The following is a 17,567-nucleotide window of genomic DNA, read 5'->3' as shown; positions in this document are numbered from 1 at the left end:
CACAGTAAACACTGCATATGTCAGCTCAATCGGAAATTATCTTTACATTTTAACACAGATCTTCTGCGATACATCCGTGATACGGATTGAATCCAGCCACTAGTTAATGCAAATTTCTCCTCCGTTTTCTGCCTGGTAAACAGACACCTTCCTTTGCCCTAGACAGATTGTATTCGGAAAGAGCTCTGGATGCCAACAAATGAATAGTAGAAACTTGAAAAAAGCACAGTGCTTCTGAGGTACGTATAAATTGGCTGTCAGATCTCCTATGACGCAGATCCGAGCTCCAAAGTCTTCAATTATTGGCGTAATTACATTGGTAACACTTTAAAGGCTATCATTATAACCATAATTGTCTCTGTCATGGTAATTATCTAATTATTCAGGTCCCACCTGGGTCATCATAGCAAAGGCCTCATTTTATGGTCCTTAACCATGCTACGCCACAGAGAAATGAAAACAAGAGAAGATAAAACTAGAGAGCAGAAGATGTCTTACCCCTCCCAAAAAATACATAATCCCTTAAGACACATCAGCAAATACAACAGACTCATCTCCTCTCTGTCTCGCTCACTCTGTTTCTCTCTCTCTCTCTCTATCTTGCTTTCCTGTCAGTCTGCCAGGTGTTTGCTACACACTCCGCTTCCTCTTTCATCAGAATATACTTTGCTTCTCCGAGCACAATGCTTCTTCTTCATTTATTCCAGCAATTACAGCGGGTAGGTTTGAAATTATTTGGAAAAATTAATACAGGTCCAACGCATGCGGTCATTGGGAAGGTAATTTGTTCCAGCATATGCGCAAATTGATTTTACTTTTTTTTTACTTTTATACTTACCTTGTGCAAAATAGTAATTCAGAAGTTTCGTGACCATGTTACTCTTCTAGTTCAGAATGAAGCAAATCCTACAAGTAAACAGATTTCCAGAACTGCTGTTTTAATGAACTATAATCTGCTAACCCGGATACTTTACTTTTTGTATAATGCAATGTAGCAGAGTTTATGAATGGATTTGGAGAACTAATACGACTTCTGTCAACACTCTTTTTTGCAATAATACCCTTCTGTTGAGCTTAGACCAGGGACGGGAAACTTTGATGGGGGCCACAAAAATCTGAAATCATCACGAGGGGCCGCAGTGGCTCCCGGGTCTGTGTACCCACATTCATACCCACACATGCAGTCAGAGCCGGCCTTAGCCGTTTGGGGGCCCTTTTGGGGGCCTTACAAGCAAAACATTTTAGCGGCCCCCCTCTTCCAAATAATTTCAAACCTACCCAAATAATTTCAAACCTACCCGCTGTAATTATTGACAGATGAGAGAAAAAAACGTTTTAGGGTTAATTTCCTGCAATTCAACACATTTTGCCATGGGGCGTAGAGAACATTTAGCAGTTTTAAAGCAATTTTACTGCAATTCTACACATTTTTCCATGGGGAGAAGTGAAGATTTTGCAACTTTATAACTAATTTAATGCAGTTCTATTCATTTTGCAGTTTTTAATATGATATCTGAGTGACAGTAACTAACAAAATCAATGGGGTCCCCTGGCCGGGAATTCGAACATGATTACTACAAGTTTAGATATGTGGCTAAACTAACTTACCAATCAAAAACGTATTTGCTGACATGGGCTTATTGAGTGACTGTCAGTGACTGACATAACAATAAAAAAAACTGCTGATTCACAATCAAATCTCGATTGTACTATGTATTTTTGGAGGGGAGGTGATTGATCCACGGTCCTACAAAAGGGGGGGCCACCAGTTGCCCATCCCTAAGTTCCCAAATACAGAACTAGCCCTACACATGCAGATCTTTTTTGTTGTTGTACTTTTACCCCTTTTTCCTCCCCAATTGGTAGTTACAGCGTTGTCCCATCGCTGCAACTCCCCTACGGACTCGGGAGAGAGCCATGCGTCCTCCAAAACACAACCCTGCCAAGCTGCACTGCTTGCTTAACCCAGAAGCGAGCCGCAGCAATGTGTCAGCTTGCAGGTGCCCGGCCCGCCACAAGGAGTCACTAGAGTGCAATGGGACAAGGAAATCCCGGCAGGCCAAACCCTCCCCTAACCCGGACAACACTGGGCCAATTCTGCGCCGCCTCATGGGTCTCCCGGTCACAGCCTGCTGTGACACAGCCTGGGATCGAACCCGGGTCTGTAGTGACGCCTCAAGCAGTGCTTTAGACCGCTGCACCACTCGGGAGGCCCCTACACATGCAGATCTGAGCATATAAAAAAATGCTTCAAAACTATAACATCTGGACCCTTTCCCTTGAGCTGTGAGGAAAGCATCTCACAATTTCAGTTGAAAGGGAAGGCGGTATCAGTAAAGGGTCATGTGCAGCCCTATTTTTTTTCTTCTCCATATTACGTGATTCCGCTTTAAACTTTTAAAATGCAGTATCATAACATCAGAATAAATTTGCTGGTTGTTGTGCAGACATACGTACCTGGCCTGGTCAAAGTACTCTTTGTTCTGGTTCCTGTAGAACACAGAGAAGCGCAGCATCCTCCCTGCAATGACCTCAGCCTTCTCCAGCAGTTGGGTTAGATGCACCGTGGAATAATCTGGAAACAGGGGTTCGGATTAGCCATTAGACAAATATAAGAGAGAATATAGCATGTCCATCAAATAAAGGCAGAAGGTTTTAGGGATATGCCTAAAAAAATCTAAATTTCAAAAAGCTTTGTTTCCCTGCCCCTCGCCTCACCGGCGGTGGTGAACTCTATGATCTCGCTCCACTCTGACACAGCGTAGTCTCCGTCAGTCTGTTTGGAAGCTGTCTGGACGGCCACAGTGTACTCTGTACGCGGGCTGAGGAACCAGTGACCCCTCACTGTCATCGGCAGAGGAACTGCCTTCGCCACCAGCTTAGTGGGAACATCCTGGACAGGGACACAGACAGAGAGTGTGTAACGTACACAAAGCTTACATCTCTACAAACAAAACACAAACTCTGCATAAACACATTATTCACTGTTCAGCTGCACAAGCAACATATCATATGTGGCGGGTTCAATCCCAGGCTCCCGAGTGGCGCAGTGGTCTAAGGCACTGCATCTCAGTGTTAGAAGCATCACTACAGACCCTGGTTCAATTCCAGGCTGTATCATGATCCGGCCGTGATTGTGCGGCGCACAATTGGACCAGCTGGGTTTGGCCATCATTGTAAATAAGAACTGACTTGCCTAGTAAAATAAATATATACATATATGATTTTGTACATTTGCCCACTGACAAAGACATGATCAGTCTATAATTTTAATGGTAGGTTTATTTGAACAGTGAGAGACAGAATAACAACAACAAAATCCAGAAAAACGCATGTCAAAAATGTTATAAATTGATTTGCATTTTAATGAGGGAAATAAGTATTTGACCCCTCTGCAAAACATGACTTAGTACTTGGTGGCAAAACCCTTGTTGGCAATCACAGAGGTCAGACGTTTCTTGTAGTTGGCCACCAGGTTTGCACACATCTCAGGAGGGATGGAATACCCATCCACGACCCATTTTCAATGCCCTGGCTGAGGGAAGGAGGTTCTCACCCAAGATTTGACGGTACATGGCCCCGTCCATCGTCCCTTTGATGCGGTGAGAACCTCCTGCCATCTATGACCTCTATAACAGGCGGTGTCAGAGGAAGGCCCTAAAAATTGTCAAAGACTCCAGCCACCCTAGTCATAGACTGTTCTCTCTGCTACCACACGGCAAGCGGTACCGGAGTGCCAAGTCTAGGTCCAAAAGACTTCTCAACAGCTTCTACTCCCAAGCCATAAGACTCCTGAACAGCTAATCATGGCTACCCAGACTATTTGCACTGCCCCCCCCACCCCCACCCCCACCCCATCTTTTTACTTTAACTCTACCCACATTTTACTTTTACTTTAACTCTACCCACATGTACATATTACCTCAACTACCTCAACTAGCCGGTGCCCCCGCACATTGACTCTGCACCGGTACCCCCCTGTATATATAGCCTCCCTACTGTTATTTTATTTTACTTCTGCTCTTTTCTTCTCAACACTTTTTTGTTGTTGTTTTATTTAAAATTTTTATAAAAAAATAAATGCATTGTTGGTTAAGGGTTGTAAGTAAGCATTTCACTGTAATGTCTACACCTGTTGTATTCGGCGCAAGTGGCCAATAAAATTTGATTTGATTTGAAGTTGTCCTGTCCCCATAGCAGAAAAACACCCCCAAAGCATAATGTTTCCACCTCCATGTTTGACGGTGGGGATGGTGTTCTTGGGGTCATAGGCAGCATTCCTCCTCCTCCAAACACGGCGAGTTGAGTTGATGCCAAAGAGCTCGATTTTGGTCTCATCTGACCACAACACTTTCACCCAGTTCTCCTCTGAATCATTCAGATGTTCATTGGCAAACTTCAGAAGGGCCTGTATATGTGCTTTCTTGAGCAGGGGACCTTGCGGGCGCTGCAGGATTTCAGTCCTTCACGGCGTAGTGTGTTACCAATTGTTTTCTTGGTGACTATGGTCCCAGCTGCCTTGAGATCATTGACAAGGTCCTCCTGTGTAGTTCTGGGCTGATTCCTCACCGTTCTCATGATCATTGCAACTCCACGAGGTGAGATCTTGCATGGAGCCCCAGGCCGAGGGAGATTGACAGTTCTTTTGTGTTTCTTCCATTTGCGAATAATCGCACCAACTGTTGTCACCTTCTCACCAAGCTGCTTGGCGATAGTCTTGTAGCCCATTCCAATCTTGTCCCTGACATCCTTGGAGAGCTCTTTGGTCTTGGCCATGGTGGAGAGTTTGGAATCTGATTGATTGATTGCTTTTGTGGACAGGTCTTTTATAGAGGTAACAAACTGAGATTAGGAGCACTCCCTTTAAGAGTGTGCTCCTAATCTCAGCTCATTACCTGTATAAAAGACACCTGGGAGCCAGACATCTTTCTGATTGAGAGGGGGTCAAATACTTATTTCCCTCATTAAAATGCAAATCAATTTATAACATTTTTGACATGCGTTTTTCTGGATTTTTTTGTTGTAATTCTGTCTCTCACTGTTCAAATAAACCTACCATTAAAATTATAGACTGATCATTTCTTTGTCAGTGGGCAAACATACAAAATCAGCAGGGGATCAAATACCTTTTTCCCTCACTGTAGGTTAATTAAGTGACATCAGCGCTTTCACGTAACGTCACCATTCCAATGTAATTTGTCATGTCTACTACCTTCTGTTTCTTACACAACTGACACCAAAGGCAGTAGGGGCCTACTTATTATTGATATATATTAATGCAACCAAAACAGAAACTCAGCATAAACACACTTCTCAGTGTTAAGCTGCACAAACGACACAGTGCCTTCGGAAAGTATTCAGACCCCTTGATATTTTCCACATTTTGTTACGCTACAGCCTTATTCTTAAAATGGATTAAATAGAACAAAAAACTCAGCAATCTACACACAATACCCCATAATGACGAAGCAAAAACAGCTTTGTAGAAACTTTGGCCAATTTGTTAAAAAGAAAAAACAGAAATACCTTATTTACAGAAATATTCAGCGCATTTGCTATGAGACTCGAAATTGAGCTCAGGTGCATCCTGTTTCCACTGATCATCCTTGAGGTGTTTCTACACCTTGATTGGAGTCCACCTGTGGTAAATTCAATTGATTGGACATGATTTGGAAAGGCAAACACCTGTCTATATAAGGTCCCACAGTTGACAGTGCATGTCAGAGCAAAAACCAAGCCATGAGGTCGAAGGAATGTCCGTAGAGCTCAGGGACAGGATTGTGTCGAGGCACAGATCTCGGGAAGGGTACCAAAACATGTCTGCAGCATTGAAGGTCCCCAAGAATACAGTGGCCTCCATCATTCTTAAATGGAAGATGTTTGGAACCACCAAGACTCTTCCTAGAGCTGGCGGCCCGGCCAAACTGAGCAATCGGGAGAGAAGGGCCTTGGTTAGGGAGGTGACCAAGAACCTGATGGTCACTCTGACAGAGCTCTAGAGTTCCTCTGTGGAGATGGAAGAACCTTCCAGAAGGACAACCATCTCTGCAGCATTCCACCAATCAGGCCTTTATGGTAGAGTGGCCAGACGGAAGCCACTCCTCAGTAAAAGCACATGACAGCCTGCTTGGAGTTTGCCAAAAGGCACCTAAAGCCTCTGAGACCATGAGAAACAAGATTCTCTGGTCTGATGAAACCAAGATTGAACTCTTTGGCCTGAATGCCAAGCGTCACGTCTGGAGGAAACCTGGCACCATCCCTACGGTGAAGCATGGTGGTGGCAGCATCATGCTGTGGGGATGTTTTTCAGCGGCAGGGACTGGGAGACTAGTCAGGATCGAGGCAAAGATGAACGGAGTATAGTACAGAGAGATCCTTGATGAAAACCTGCTCCAGAGCGCTCAGGAACTCAGACTGGGGCAAAGGTTCACCTTCCAGCAGGACAACGACCCTAAGCACACAGCCAAGACAACGCAGGAGTGGCTTTGGGACAAGTCTCTGAATGTCCTTGAGTGGCCCAGCCAGAGCCCAGACTTGAACCCGATCGAACATCTCTGGAGAGACCTGATAATAGCTGTGCAGCAACGCTCCCCATCCAACCTGACAGAGCTTGAGAGGATCTGCAAAGAGGAATGGGAGAAACTCCCCAAATACAGGTGTGCCAAGCTTGTAGCGTCTTACAGCATCGAGTCTTCTTGGGTATTCGCTGCCAAAGGTGCTTCAACAAAGTACTGAGTAAAGGGTCTGAATACTTATGTAAATGTGATATTTCAGTTTTATTTTTTTTATACATTTGCAAAAAATCTTTGTCATTATGGGGGTATTGTGTGTAGATTTATGAGGGGAAAAAGCCATTTAATCAATTTTAGAATAAGGCTGTAATGTAACAAAATGGGGAAAAAGTCAAGAGGTCTGAATACTTTCTGAAGGCACTGTATAGACTGTAGCATTCCCTTATCCCCATGTCCTCAAAATGTATTCACTTTATACTATGGAGCCTAGTACTATACTTCCTATCTCCTCCATCTATGCTTTAGCAGGACATTGATTGGGCCCGCACACCCTGCAGTATTACACCAGCCCCTGTGTAGCGACAACAGTAGTACATTAATGCACAACATCGTCCCTGCGTGCTGTAATGAAAATAACTGCATGCGGTCTATATTCACACAGAGAATGAGAAGAAAAACACTTCCTTTGTGGGGGGGGCTTTCATGGTCACTACACCCAGAATGTGAATGTGAGCTGGGAGACTGATGAAATGGGTCTGTAAGATCTTACATTAGCTCCATTAGATTAACGGCTGAAACAGCAGCCATTTTGTGCAATTAGTCTCTGCTAGCATTATGTGATATCGTTACTGCTCAGAGCTAAGTCTGCTAGTAGAGTACACAAGGTTACCTGGCGTTAGAGAGTGTGTGGGAGTGTCAGTTCTGAGCACTGGTAAAAGCTTACACCTGATACACTTCTTGTTTGGAGTAGAAAGGTTACGATGTGGGTAAATACTGGTTGGTGTTCTAGCTCTAACTAAATGACTTGCCTCATTATGTAGAAATAATTTTATAGACAACTTCCCGCTCTAGTTTTTCCTAGCCACTGTGCTTCTGCCTCTGCATTGCTCGCTTTTTGGTGTTTTAGGCTGTGTATCTAAAGCACTTTGTGACAAATGCTGATGTGAAAAGGTCTTTATATAATAAATGTGATTGATTGATTGTATTATAGAATTAGGAAATATCTGTGAGCTATTCCTTTGAAATAGCCTAGTTGTTGTTGTTGTGTGTGTGATAGGTTACCTTGTGTTTGAACTTGTTGGAGTTCTTGTTCTCTTTCTTATTGAGGTCAATGAAGTAGTGAGTGATGCGCTCCTTGACACGGGGCTCCATGTCCCAGCAAATCTTGAAAGAGTCACATGTGATGTTGCTGATTTTTATGTTCTGAGGGACAGGAAGCTCCTCCATCTCTACGATGCTGCTGTCCTGGGATTTATTACCTGTGGCACAGGGACAAAAGGAGTGGTTAGGCTTTAATGCTTTCACATTTTTTAAACTACTGACGTTTCTTTTTTTGAGACAGAAAATATATCAGATATGGCTGGCCCTACAGTCCCCTACACTACAGGGTGCACTTCCATCACTCAGCTGCCTCTGTGCTCTGTGGAGCACTTACCATAATGCAGGGAGCTCCACCGTGTATCTGTTGTCATGGCAATGCTGCAATCCCTTCAGATTACAAGCACATACAGTATTAAATATTTCAAACGCTGGTGATTATCGTGACGCAACCCAACACAGATGGATCTCTTAATAAAGACTTCATTTTTCTTTCATGGGGGAAATGTTTATTTAGTCACACAAAGAAAAGGTAAGTAGGAGATGCTCTGATAAGCCTTTCAGTCAGGGTCTGTCAGACCATGTTCCTCATGTTCTAGTCCAGCGCTCTCCTATTTTGAACACGTGTACGTGGCAAGATTTGGACATATTCATCATTTCCTAATTAAATGCATTGTCAGACACCATTTGGTGCTATGTTTATGTGTTCATGGAAATGTAATAACACAAATATTTCTATATTTCTTAATTCCATTCTTTTACTTTTTAGATTAGTGTGTATTGTTAGATATTACTGCACTGTTGGAGCTAGGAACACAAGCATTTCGCTACTCCCGCAATAACATCTGCTAAATACTGTATGTGTATGTGACCAATAAAACTTGATTTGATTTGCATGCGCACACTCTCCCTCTCACACACACACACACACAAAGACCCACAGAAATACAAATAGCCCTATACTCCAAAACAAGTGAGTGAATAAGAGCTTTGTAACATGGCCATGAGCATAGAATCCACTACACACACAAAATAAACTCTTGGCATGGCAACAATATGTTTTCTGTGCAAGCTCTAAATACAAGAACTAGATGCAAGAATGTGGAATTCCGGGGTAATGCACAGGACACAATAAACAATGGGAAAAGCTGCAGACCATGGAACGCCTATCTCTGACCATGAGCTCTGAGGCTGGGTGATAATTGAGTAATTCCACAAATTGGGTCAGGTTTTTCTCCCTATACACACAAACCATGGGTGAAACAGTTTCACCATTCATATGGAATATTTACAATCATGTAAAATGTATCATTCATACTGAGGTTATTGAACTAGGCATGCAAAAATGTATTTTTGTCAAGGGCCATCTTTCAACACAGGTCATCTGCACTGTGCTAAACAAACTTCTGCCAAGCCAGGTGAAGAGTAGATATTTTCCTGAAAAGTAGCATATTACAATAAAACTTAGACACACTACTAGAACAACATACTCTCTGACAAATGAAAGCAGGGGAGTTTAACTCACAATGACCCTTGTAGAAACAATTGTCTATTTTTCCTGTAGGCCCCACCCACTTTTGTCCTAAAGAGTGTTTAGCTGATTAACAGGAACAGTAATCTTGACCTCACAGAGAGGTCTCCTTTCCTTAGTGCCTAAGATGCTCACTGAAAGAATGTACAGTAGTACCAAACAAAACGAATGAACCTGCCCCCAGGTAGAGCAACGTAGCGACAGGTTGTAGCTGTAGCAAAGTGGGCGGCAGGTAGCCTAGCGGTTAGAGCGTTGGGCCAGTAACCGAAAAGTCGCTGGTTTGAATACTTGAGCCAACAAGGTGAAAAATCTGTCGATGTGCCCTTCAGCTTAACCCTAATTTGCTCCAGGGGTGCTGTACTACTATTGCTGACCCTGTAAAACAACACATTTCACTGCACCTACCCGGTGTATGTGACAATAAAAATGTTTTTTGTATATTTGTTTTTGTATCATCGTCGGTTAGCACTGGAGTAGATAGAGTGTATCTTAATGTATAGAAAATGCTTACAATTGAAGTCTTAATTAGGCTAATTATCCAACTGGTCCTATTGTTATTTCTCTGTGCTTTAAGAAATGTGTTTGTATATGACCATTCATTGTGTATCCCTCAAAAAGTGTAGGGGAGCAGCCTATAGGTAGGCTACAGTACATTTTCTGAAAGCACTTATGATCTTAGTCATTAGATAGATCAGGCATCTGTAACGCAGCTGATGAGCCAGGCTAACATAGAGCAGTCAGTCAGGCTGCAGTGACAGAGAAGACTGAAGAATCAGTAGCAGCAAGGCTGATGTCAGCAGCCTCTCCCAAGAGGCACTAGCTGACCTGTAAGAAAAGATAGGTTTAGAAGCTATCGTACGCAGGATATTGTTAAGAGCCATAAACAGAGAGAGTTTAGCCATTTTGTCTTCAACTAAAGAACATTATGATGCTCTTATGACAAGTGGGTCCACGGAAAGTCCACCGAATATGCATGCCTAGCATGATAGAATGCAGCCACACCTCTGCCTTGAATTGACTTTTTACTCTAGTCTTTGACTTTTGACTGACTTATTTGCAACCTCCAACAGCAGCATACTGACATGAAATTAATAAAATCTATATATGATATTAAACCGCCCGCCTTCATAACATTGACTGTGAACACTGCGTTGAAAGAATGAGGTGCTGGCCAACAGCAAAGCACAAAGTAAAACCCCAAACAGATTTTGGATGGCTGTTTGAGCACCCCCTTGGACATCCCCCATTCAACACAGTCCAGAGTGCCAGAACACTGACTTAGCTCTTCAGCTGTTTACACTAATGCCACCCCGTTAACCAGCAAATAGAGGCATTACACTGACACAGGCATCACTAATGCAGACAATGTTTGCCCACATAACAGCATTACACACTGCTTTAGTTATAGCGATCTAATCACACAGAATTAGGCCTAGGTCTAGTATGAATAAACTGTGATACTGTAGGTGTGCTAAATTACAAAAAAATATGTAGAAAGGGACAATTATGTCTAAGGGACATACACAGCTCGCAAAAATATTATGCCTTTGTTTCCAAAGAGGCTGATACCAGTAGGTAGGCAGGTACTTGCTTAGCCATATTAGATTATTTTACACCTGCTAGACTAAATGGGCTACCAACTGTGTAGTCAACTATGAAATGATGTAGGGTATTTCCTTCTGAAAAATAATAGGCCTAAATGCATGATCCTTTTCATGTGATCTTCACAGTCTGTGGAGCTTCTTTACTTTGTCTGGCCTTCACCTCTGAGAAAGAGAGAGAAATGGGAGCAGGAGGAAAGATGGTCAGGTGGTGATGGGGATTAAAGGGCTGCTCTTCCTCACACAGAGGTCTGACAGACAGACAGGCAGACAGTGTTTGAATCGGTTTGAAATCAGCAGCAGCACTGGCTCCTTCTGCCTTCTCCCCTAGACCAAGACTCACTACACCAGGGATCATCAACTATATTCAGCCGCGGCCTAATTTCTTCTTGAGTGGATGGTCAGGGGGCCGGAACATAATAACAAATAATTTCTAGACTGCAAATTGACCGCAAGAAGCCCAAACAGATATGTTTGACTAAAACATAATCATTTCAAACCTTGCTTACATTTGTATACGATCACGACGTGTCTCTATTATGCGCGGGAATACTTGGGAACAGATTTCTTAAATTCAAATCACTTGGAGCTGGTTTCCTGATGTTTTTTACAGTCTTTTATGTCCAACAATGTAAATTCCACACAGAAAAACTGCACTACACTGCACAGTACACCAGAACATCATTCATTATAAACAGCCTCTAGAAACACAACTGAGCCTATGGATTAGGCAGCCTACACAGAATCATCACTGCCACTGAAGACCAGGGTATAGCCAGGCCCAGTCAAGGTGAGACAAGACCAATGAAAATGTAGAGCTAGCTACAGGCGGCCCAAACCCTAACATTTTTCTTAACCTTAACCTCAGTCTCCTAACCTGCTACGTTACATCTCCTAACCTGCTGGTAAATTCTCCTAACCTGCTACGGAAAATAGTCCTCCACGCTATGTCATTTAACATTAGCAACAAAAAGTAATCTCATCTTGTGATCTCATCACTACCTGTTGCGGGCTTCTTTCTTCATGCACGTGCGATGACTTTTGCTACCTACAGTACCTGCTGCTCCAGTCCGTACATGTAAGGAAACAGGTAAAAAAATACAAAAAAGCTTCCCAGCAGCATTTACACAAAACTATCTATCTAGTGGGCAATGTCTCACTAACTAACTATAAACTTTAATCGTTTCACCTCCAGATTAATGTAAAAATTTACCTAACAAGCTCGGGCCTGTTAGCTAGCTAGCCATGTGCTATCGAAGCACTTGCACAGTTGCATATCTGCATAGCTACTTGAATTAGCTAGTTGAATTCAAAGTAGCAAATGCTCTATGTCCGTTAATTCGAAGTGCAGTAACTTACCCCGCAGCTAGTAAGCATGTGGCACAATCATGTTCAGAGCAAAAAACTTTGGCCTGCAATAACATTGATCCAGAGACCTAAGGAAGTGCACATTATTTATAATAATCAAATCAAGCTTTACTTATATAGCACATTTCAGACATGAATACAACGCAATGCACTTCACAGGATAAAACATAAATAAAAAACAATGAAAATACATACAGAAATATTTACTACACAACAAACATAAGAGGATAAAAAACAAAATAATAACAATTAAAACTGAAAGACTAAAAAGCACCCTAAGGAAAAGCAAAGCTAAAAAGATGTGTTTTAAGATCTCCTTTAAATATGTCCACAGTTTTGGCCCCCCTCAAGTTCTCTGGCAGGCAATTTGAGGCTGGGGGTATAGTAACTAAAGGCTGTCTTTCCATGCCTCTTGATCCTAGGCTTTGGGATAGTTAAAAGGCCAGTGCCATTGGACCTGAGGGACCTACTGGGTACATAACTCAAAGGCATGTCTGATATGTATTGGGGAACACAATCGTGGATTGATTTAAAAACCAATAGGAGAATCTTAAAATTAATTATAAAACTCACAGGCAGCTAGTGCAGAGACTTTAAAACCGGTGTAATGTGTGCTCTCCGTTTGGTCTTGGTCAGTACCCATGCTGCAGCATTCTGTGTGTTTTGCAGTTGACCAATGGCTTTCTTGGGTAGACCAGACAGGAGACCATTACAGTAGTAATACAAGCATGGATGAGTCTCTCTGTATCAGCCTGAGAGAGAAATGGCCTCACCTTGGTAATGTTCCTCAGGTGATATAAAGCTATTTTGGTCACATTCCTAATGTTGAGTTCAAAATCTAAAATGACACCTAGGTTTTTTACCTGTGCTTTATCTTTATTGCCTATGAATTAAAATCTGCGGCCAGATTCTCTCTCTGTGCTTTGGCTCCAATAATAAGTATCTCGGTCTTGTCTTGATTTAGCTGGAGGAAGTTGTGAGCCATCCAAGTGTTTAACTCACTAATACAGTATAATAATTTATCTGTGGAGCTAAAATCCTCTGATGACACAGAAATGTAAAGTTGTGTATCATCTGCGTAGCAGTAGCAATCAATGTGTGCTTTCTGATAATGCTGCCAAGGGTTTACATATATATATGAACAGTACCGGAACCAAAATCTAACCTTGTGGAACGCCACATGATATCTATTTTCTTTGAGTTATGTTCACCAAGGGTGACAAACAACTATCTTAAATATGTCCTAAACCAATTTAGAACTGGACTGAGGCCAACCCACCTCTCCAGTCTGTCCAGAAGGACATCATGGTCAACAGTGTCGAATGTAGCACTTAAATCCAGAGAGCTGTTTGGCATCTGTGTTGGCTCTAAGATCATTTAACACTTTAACTAAGGCTGTCTCTGTGCTGTGGTGGGAACAAAAACCAGATTGGAATTTTTCAAAAATACAGTCGGCACTTAAAAAATCTTTTAGCTGTTTGAAAACCAATTTCTCCAGAATTTTGCTTAAGAATGGAAGGTTGGAGATTGGCCGAAAATTGCTAAGAGCTGAAGAATCTACACTGAACACAAATATAAACGCAACATGCAACAATTTCAAAGATTTGACTGAGTTAAAATTCATATAAGGAAATCAGTCAAATTAAATAAATAAATTAGGCCCTATGCAAATGATGGTCACAGATACCTTAAAAAAAAATAGGATCAGAAACCCAGTCGTGTATCTGGTGTGACCACCGTTTGCCTCATGCAGCACGACACATCTCCTTCACATAGAGTTGATCAGGCTGTTGATTGTGGCCTGTGGAATGTTGCCCCACTCCTCTTCAATGGTTGTGCGAAGTTGCTGGATATTGGCGGGAACTGGAACACGCTGTCATACACGTCGATCAAAAGCATCGCAAACATGCTCAATGGGTGACATGTCTGGTGAGTATGTAGGCCGTGGAAGAACTGGGACATTTTCAGCTTCCAGGAATTGTGTACAGATCCTTGCGACATGGGGCTGTGCATTATCATGCTGAAAGATGAGGTGATGGCAGCGGATGAATGGCACGACAATGGGCCTCAAGATCTCGTTACGGTATCTCTGTGCATTCAAATTGCCATCGATAAAATGTAATTGTGTTCGTTGTCTGTAGCTTATGCCTGCCCTACCATAACCCCAACATGGGGCACTCTGTTCACAATGTTGACATCAGCAAACCGCTCGCCCACACGACACCATACTGCCCAGTACAGTTGAAACCGGGATTCATCTGTGAAGAGCACACTTCTCCAGCGTGCCAGTGGCCGTCGAAGGTGAGCATTTGCCCACTGAAGTCGGTTACGACGCCAAACTGCAGTCAGGTCAAGACCCTGGTGAGGACGACAAGCACACAGACAAGCTTCCCTTAGACGGTTTCTGACAGTTTGTGCAGAAATTATTCGGTTGTGCAAACCCAGTTTCACCAGCTGTGCGGGTGGCTGGTCTCAGACGATCCCACAGGTGAAGAAGCCGGATGTGGAGGTCCTGGGCTGGCATGGTTACACTTGGTCTGCGGTTGTGAGGCCGGTTGGACGTAGTGCCAAATTCTCTAAAACGCCGTAGACAAATGAACATTCAATTCTCTGGCAACAGCTGTGGTGGACATTCCTGCAGTCAGCATGCCAATTGCACGCTCCCGCAAAACTTGAGAGATCTGTGGAAATGTGTGCCACACCTGTCAGGTGGATGGATTATCTTGGCATAGCAGAAATACTCACTAACAGGGATGTAAACAAATGTGTGCACAAAATTTTAGAGAAATAATACATTTCCAGGAACTCTTATTTCAGCTTATGAAACATGGGACCAACACTTTACATGTTGCATTCATATTTTAGAAAATGGATTACCCTCCCTTCAGCAAAATATATTTTACCTTTATCCTCCCTGAACGCTTGAAAAAAAAAAAAGGTGAACATCCCCTATATCTACTGTCTGCTGTTTACGCTCACTTCTTGGACAGACCAGAACCTTAGAGATGCAGTTTTAGAAACTGTTCTTTAGAAACTGTTCTTCGTCTTATAAGCAGGAATTTTGATAGGTCATAGGGCCAGAAGGTTGTGGGTTCCCAGACCACCGTGGAAAAGAGTAGGGGTGGAAAGACCTCCTTCAAAGTAAAAGCAATGCATCATCATTTTTACAGGTCCGAGGAAAAAATAGCCTTTTATAAACATTTCATGCAATTCAACATCATTATACATATTAGCAGAATATTTTTTAATACCACACAAATTACTGAAATTACAGGCTAAGAATGGACAGAGAGATAGGCCTGTGTTCATCTTTTCATATTTCTCCAATGCCAAATCAGTGTTTCTTGTTTGCAACTAAACTGTCCCTGTTTGCAAATAACAAAATCTGAGGCGTCATTAGGAATCTGAGCATGGTACTTTCAAAAGTTAGACCTACCTTTTCACCCCAGACCTACCGGTAGGCCTACCGACACAGAAAAATGTAAGCTGGCTACTCTTCTTCCGTGGTTTAACCCAACAAGGGAAGGTCACAAGTGTTTCCCTAAACAACAAACTCTCACAGTCTCATGTCAGAATTAGACGTTCATCCAAACGTCAAATTTCGAAGTGTTTAAGGTTAAGTTTAGGCATTAACTCTGAATTTTTAAGTCCCTAAACGCTGTCTGGGTTTCAACATCTTCTATTGTACAGAAAGTGAACATCTTAATCAATAGATATTGAAAGTATTAGATTACTTCCAAAGCAAAGTCAATTGTTTATCTCCTCAGCTATAGAAGGTTGTGGTTCAGCCATTATTTTATAGCTTGTTTTTTAAAATATATATCTTATGCTAACAAGGGGTAGGCCTGTGCTTTTTGGCATTTTCTTTAATAAAAGGTATGCCTATGGCATACCCTCTCATACCCCCTCAATTTGAGTCTTAACTTAACAGCCCTTCACTGAGATGAAGGTAGGATATTTAAAGAGTGCATGGTGGGTGGAGGAATTGACCGACAAATCTATGGCTATAGCAGCATACAGCCTGTCAAACAGAAATAGGTTCAACACAAAGCCCTCTTGTTGTTAGTAAAGTCCATTGCAGTGCGTAATGCAGCCTAGTTGTATTTACACCATCCCAGCAGCTATCTTAGAAATATCACTTTGCTCTATGCTTCCAAACAAACATGCACTTCGTAGCCTATAGCCTATAGATCATTTGATTGAGACCACACTCAATAGCCTATAGGCGCACTTGATATTACGCGCCCAGCAGAGAAGTGCATTCGGAAAGTATTCAGACCCCTTGACTTTTTCCACTTTGTTACGTTACAGCCTTATTCTAAAACTGATTAAATTGTTTTTTCCCCCTCATCAAGCTACACATAATACCCCATAATGACAAAGCAAAACCAGATTTTTAGACATTTTGCAAATGTATATAAAAAAAGAAAACTGAAATATCACATTTACATAAGTATTCAGACCCTTTACTCAGTACTTTGTTGAAGCACCTTTGGCAGCGATTACAGCCTCGAGTCTTCTTGGGTATGACGCTACAAGCTTGGCACACCTGTATTTGGGGAGTTTCTCCCATTCTTCTCTGCAGATCCTCTCAAGCTCTGTCAGGTTGGATGAGGAGCGTTGCTGCACAGCTATTTTCAGGTCTCTCCAGAGATGTTCGATAGGGTTCAAGTCCGGGCTCTGGCTGGGCCACTCAAGGACATTCAGAGACTTGTCCCGAAGCCACTCCTGCGTTGTCTTGGCTGTGTGGTTAGGGTTGTTGTCCTGTTGGAAGGTGAATCTTCGCCCCAGTCTGAGGTCCTGAGCGCTCTGGAGCAGGTTTTCATCGCTGTACTTTGCTCCGTTCATCTTTCCCTCGATCATGACTAGTCTCCCAGTCCCTGCAGCTGAAAAACCTCCCCACAGCATGATGCTGCCACCACCATAGGGATGGTGCAAGGTTTCCTTCAGACGTGACGCTTGGCATTCAGGCCAAAGAGTTCAATCTTGGTTTCATCATGGTCTGAATCCTATAGGTGCCTTTTGGCAAACCCCAAGCAGGTTGTCATGTGCCTTTTACTGAGGAGTGGCTTCCGTCTGGCCACTCTACCTTAAAGGCCTGATTGATGGAGTGCTGCAGAGATGGTTGTCCTTCTGGAAGGTTCTCCCATCTCCACAGAGGAACTCTGGAGCTCTGTCTGAGTGACCATCGGTTTTTGGTCACCTCCCTGACCAAGGCCCTTCTCCCCCGATTGCTCA

At 42.7% G+C, this 17,567-nt stretch overlaps 1 protein-coding gene across 2 annotated transcripts in view; it reads right to left on the bottom strand.

Annotated features, from left to right (window-relative positions):
• The window catches only part of LOC121571494 (phytanoyl-CoA hydroxylase-interacting protein-like), a 37,465-nt gene that overhangs the window by 1,247 nt on the left and 18,651 nt on the right, over positions 1–17,567 (bottom strand). For both annotated transcript variants that reach the window (XM_041882987.2, XM_041882996.2), the window contains exons 2-4: positions 7,794–7,990; positions 2,719–2,893; positions 2,458–2,575 (exon numbers count right to left, since the gene is read on the bottom strand). In XM_041882987.2, the coding sequence (XP_041738921.1) occupies positions 2,458–2,575; positions 2,719–2,893; positions 7,794–7,990 (490 nt within the window). The remainder of the gene's footprint in view (positions 1–2,457; positions 2,576–2,718; positions 2,894–7,793; positions 7,991–17,567) is intronic.

The sequence above is a fragment of the Coregonus clupeaformis genome, chromosome 1, assembly GCF_020615455.1.
Source record: "Coregonus clupeaformis isolate EN_2021a chromosome 1, ASM2061545v1, whole genome shotgun sequence".
In the NCBI taxonomy this organism is placed as follows: Eukaryota; Metazoa; Chordata; class Actinopteri; order Salmoniformes; family Salmonidae; genus Coregonus; species Coregonus clupeaformis.
This window is presented reverse-complemented; position numbering and strand designations above follow the sequence as displayed.